General features: G+C 43.4%; 1 protein-coding gene across 1 annotated transcript; it reads left to right on the top strand. All coding sequences in view use genetic code 12, as the record gives it.

Moving 5' to 3' along the window:
• Window positions 1-707: 707 nt before the first annotated feature.
• Window positions 708-3,110, top strand: KGF56_001937 (uncharacterized protein; the record flags this gene model as incomplete). Its single annotated transcript, XM_049323112.1, has 1 exon — window positions 708-3,110. The coding sequence occupies one exon, from the start codon at window positions 708-710 to the stop codon at window positions 3,108-3,110; it is 2,403 nt and encodes an 800-aa protein (XP_049181003.1).
• Between the last annotated feature and the right edge of the window lie 1,295 nt (window positions 3,111-4,405).

The following is a 4,405-nucleotide window of genomic DNA, read 5'->3' as shown; positions in this document are numbered from 1 at the left end:
AGTATAGAGGAGAGTATAGAGTGAGGATGGGCGTGGATACTATTATTGGGATCTTAGAGAGGGAGAAGAACAAGCAGAGGATAAAAGTGGAAGTTTGGGGGATATATTGAAGGTGCGAAAGTTTATCTCAAAGAGTCGATGGAATACTGTGGACGTGTTGAGTGAGGAGGCGGGGTAGTATATACAAGCCTTCCACTGCTTTTTTTTCTTCCTTCATTTATTATAACCGTGAAAATCAAGATCTTTTCGTGAATCGCGCTTCAAGATTCTCCATGAGACCACAAATTATAAAGCATTTTTGCAAAAGTACAAGACCAAACAAAAAAACAACCGCGTAGTTGGCCTTCAATAAATAATAAATAATAGGAGATTACTAACCAGGACCAAGAATTGTGTAGTGTACTAACCAGGACCAAGAATTGTGTAGTTTGTTTTCGATTTCGATTTTATTATTTTTCTTTTCTACTTATTTTTCAACTAGTTATTTTTTTTTCTTTCCACAATCAACCAGTGATTGGTGGAGTACATGGGGAAGTAAGCAAGAGAAAGATGGGCTTGCAATATTACCAATAATGAAAAGACCACAACAAATGAAGGAGGATAGGTTTGTTTTAATATAAAAAGAAGAAGGATTCCAGGATTTCAAAGATTTTCTGGTCTTATGTCTTAACCCCTAGGTTTTTATTCATTCTTTTGCCGTTTAAGACATGAGGATTAGTTTGTTTTCTGGTCTCTTGGCCCTTGGTTCAGGATTAGTATCTGCTATAGACAAAACTTTTATAGTCACATCTGAGATTGATGGTATTAGTGTCTTTTTGACTGCATCTGAGCAGCAAGTTTATTTGGTAGAAGAAAGTGGCACTTTGTTCACATTTGATTCCCTGTACAATTTACTCCTCCTTGATGATGAGGAGTCCAAGGTTTCACATGATTCTGAAAGTGGTTTATTAATAGTTGTTCCTGCGGGAGGGACTGCGAGTCAATGGCTTGTTTTTGACCCTGAGGCTCAACAGAGCGACATAGCTTATTCGTTTCCATTATATGCCTGTTCTGTGAATGAAGTGGGACCACCCTACCAGATTCAGATTGCAGGAGGAGACGGATGCCAGGGAGTGACCTTTCATCGTGAAGTGATAGAAGATGAGACAGAAATTGTTGAAGAACCAGTTGTTGAAGAACCAGTTACTGAAGACCCAGAAATTGTTGAAGAACCAGTTGTTGAAGACCCAGAAATTGTTGAAGAACCAGTTGTTGAAGACCCAGAAGCAACTGAAGAACCAGTTACTGAAGACCCAGAAATTGTTGAAGAACCAGTTGTTGAAGACCCAGAAGCCACTGAAGAACCAGTTGTTGAAGACCCAGAAGCCACTGAAGAACCAGTTGTTGAAGACCCAGAAGCCACTGAAGAACCAGTTGTTGAAGACCCAGAAGCCACTGAAGAACCAGTGGTTGAAGACCCAGAAATTGTTGAAGAACCAGTTGTTGAAGACCCAGAAAATCCAACTGAAGAGCCAGTCGCCACTGAAGAACCAGAAGTCACTGAAGAGCCAGAAGAGCCAGCTGTTACCGAAGAGCCAGAAGAGCCAGCTGTTACCGAAGAGCCAGAAGAACCAGCTGTTACTGAAGAACCAGCTGTTACCGAAGAGCCAGAAGAACCAGCTGTTACTGAAGAGCCAGAAGAACCAGTTGTTACCGAAGAGCCAGAAGAACCAGTTGTTACCGAAGAGCCAATTGCTACCGAAGAACCAGTTGTTACCGAAGAGCCAATTGCTACCGAAGAACCAATTAATACCGAAGAGCCAGCTGTTACCGAAGAACCAGCTGTTACCGAAGAGCCAATTGTTACCGAAGAACCAGCTGTTACCGAAGAACCAGCTGTTACCGAAGAACCAATTAATACCGAAGAACCAGTTGCTACTGCAGAACCAGTTGTTACATTACCTACTGACTTGGTTAATCCAGATGAGCCATTTATCCTTCTCACATTATTGGAGAATGAGATTGTTACTTTGGGAACAAATGAAACACATATTACCTTGTTGAATGGTGGTGAAGCCACATTTAACCTCGTTGACGGGTACCTCAAACTTGGAGAGCAGTATGTCCATGCTGGATCTGATGGAGCGTTATCCGTCGGTGATGTTGGAGAAGCTGCACAAGGATGGGGAGTTGAAGGAAACATCATCACCTTTGATGTCACCAACAGTGATATCACTCTTCTGAAGCGTAACGAGCCTGTGGTGTTCTCAGCATGTCCTGCTGATGTAGGATTTGTTGTCTATGTTGGCTCTGATGAAGGTTGTGTTGTACTTGAAGTTGTTGCTGTTAATAAGGCAGAGGAAGTTACTGAAGCAGTGGCTTCAGTAACTGAAGAGGGAGCAGCTGCTACTGAAGAAGCTTCTGCCACTGAAGCAGCTGCTTCAGTGACTGAAGAGGGAGCAGCCATCACTGAAGAAGCAGCAGCTACTACTGAAGCAGCTCTTACCACCTATGTTGGCGAGACAACAATCACCGTCACATCATGTGAGGAAGATAGATGCAGTGAGTATCTTACAGTTCAAAAGACTATCATCACCACCTACTGTCCAGTTGAAAGCACCGATGGTGCAGAAGTCACTGAGTATCCTATGTCTATCGAGAATGTTCTTACTACATATGCTGGCGAGACCACAATCACTGTTACTTCATGTGAAGAGGATAGGTGTAGTGAGTACATTACTACACAAAAGACTATCTTCACCACCTACTGTCCTGTGTCGTACACTACCGAGACGCAAGTACAAGCTGTGACTACAGATGTTACAATTACTCTCTGTGACGGAGAAGAGTGTGATGTTACCACTACTGTGGAGAGTACGAGCTACACTACAATCACGCTTACCAGTTATGTTGTTGTTACAGACGAAGCGGAAGCAGCAGTGGAAGTAGCTGCTGAAGAAGCTGTAGCTGATGGAGAAGGAGTAGTAGTAGATGGAGCACCTGCTTATGATGAAGTTGCCTCCGCAGCTTCATCAGCTGCAGATATTGCGGCCCTCGCTAATAGTGGTGTTTCCAAATTAGCGAATCTCAGAGCTTTGCTTCCTGCTATCTTCTTACCCATGCTTTTGTAGCGGCACTATTGAGCTACACTATCGAGCAAAGCGAGGTAGTGGAGCAGCACTTAGTGGTTTGTTACCACACTATCTCGCTGTGCTCGAAAGAGTTGCTGTTTTATATGGATGTTTACACTATACACTATTCTATACTATACACTAACTACTCTTCTCTATTCTCTCCTCTCTTCTCTGTATCTACGAACTATCCTCTATAGACTATCCCTGCTCGATACTCTATCTCTGCTCACTACTCTTCTCTCTATACTCTCTATCGACTATCTCTCCTCACTACTCTTCTCTCTATACTTTCTATCGACTAGACTTGTTTCACTCGCCTTGTCTCTGTGCTCGATAGTGGAGAGAGAGAAGGGACTAGAGACTAGACGAGCGACACTAACGAGCAGAGCGAGGTAGTGTTGTAACTGCTCTCTTCTCTAGACTATCGAGCAGAGCGAGATAGTCTATAGTCTCTACTTTCTACTCTCGAGACTATCGAGCAGAGCGGGGTAGTCTATAGTCTCTACTCTCTACTCTAGACTATCGAGCAACACTACCGAGCAGAGCGAGGTAGTGTTGTAACTGCTCTCTTCTCTCTACTCTCTAGACTATCGAGCAGAGCGAGATAGTCTATAGTCTCTACTTTCTACTCCTCTCTCTACTCTTGAGACTATCTATCTACTCTACTCTCTACTCTCGACTCCTCATTTCTCTACACTCTACACTCTCTACTCCTCTCTCTACTCTCTACTGTCTGCTCTTCTTTCTACTCTTCTCTCTACTCTCTATTGTCTGCTCTTCTTTCTACTCTACTCTCTCTCTGTCCACTTTCAAGACTATGTCGCTCCGCTCGATAGTCTAGAGAAAGCTAGAAAAGCTAGAGAGGAGACTATCGAGCAGAGCGAGATAGTGGAGCAGTATAACGTAGAGAAGAGAGACACTATCGAGCAGTATAAAATAAAGGATGAGCTTGAGAGGTGCAAGATAGTCTAGAGAAGGGTGCGAGAAGAGCTAGAGAAGAGCTTGAAAAGAGCTTGAGAAGAGACTATCTCGCTCTGCTCGATAGTCTAGAGAAGAGAGAGAGAAGAGCTACAGAGTGAGTAGAGAAGAACCAATTTACTCCACTATCGAGCACAGCGAGATAGTGTCGAAGCTAGAGAGAAGCTAGAGAAGAGCTAGAGAAGAGCTAAAGAGAAACTACAGAGGAGTGAGAGAAAAGACTATCTCGCTCTGCTCGATAGTCTAGAGAAGAGCTAGAGAGTGAGTAGAGAAGAACCAATTTACTCCACTATCTCGCTCTGCTCGATAGTGTC

The sequence above is a fragment of the Candida oxycetoniae genome (assembly GCF_023343755.2).
Source record: "Candida oxycetoniae strain CBS 10844 chromosome Unknown scaffold99, whole genome shotgun sequence".
NCBI lineage: Eukaryota > Fungi > Ascomycota > Pichiomycetes > Serinales > Debaryomycetaceae > Lodderomyces > Lodderomyces oxycetoniae.
The sequence above is the reverse complement of the archived record's forward strand: the minus strand, read 5'-3'. Positions and strand labels throughout refer to the sequence as shown.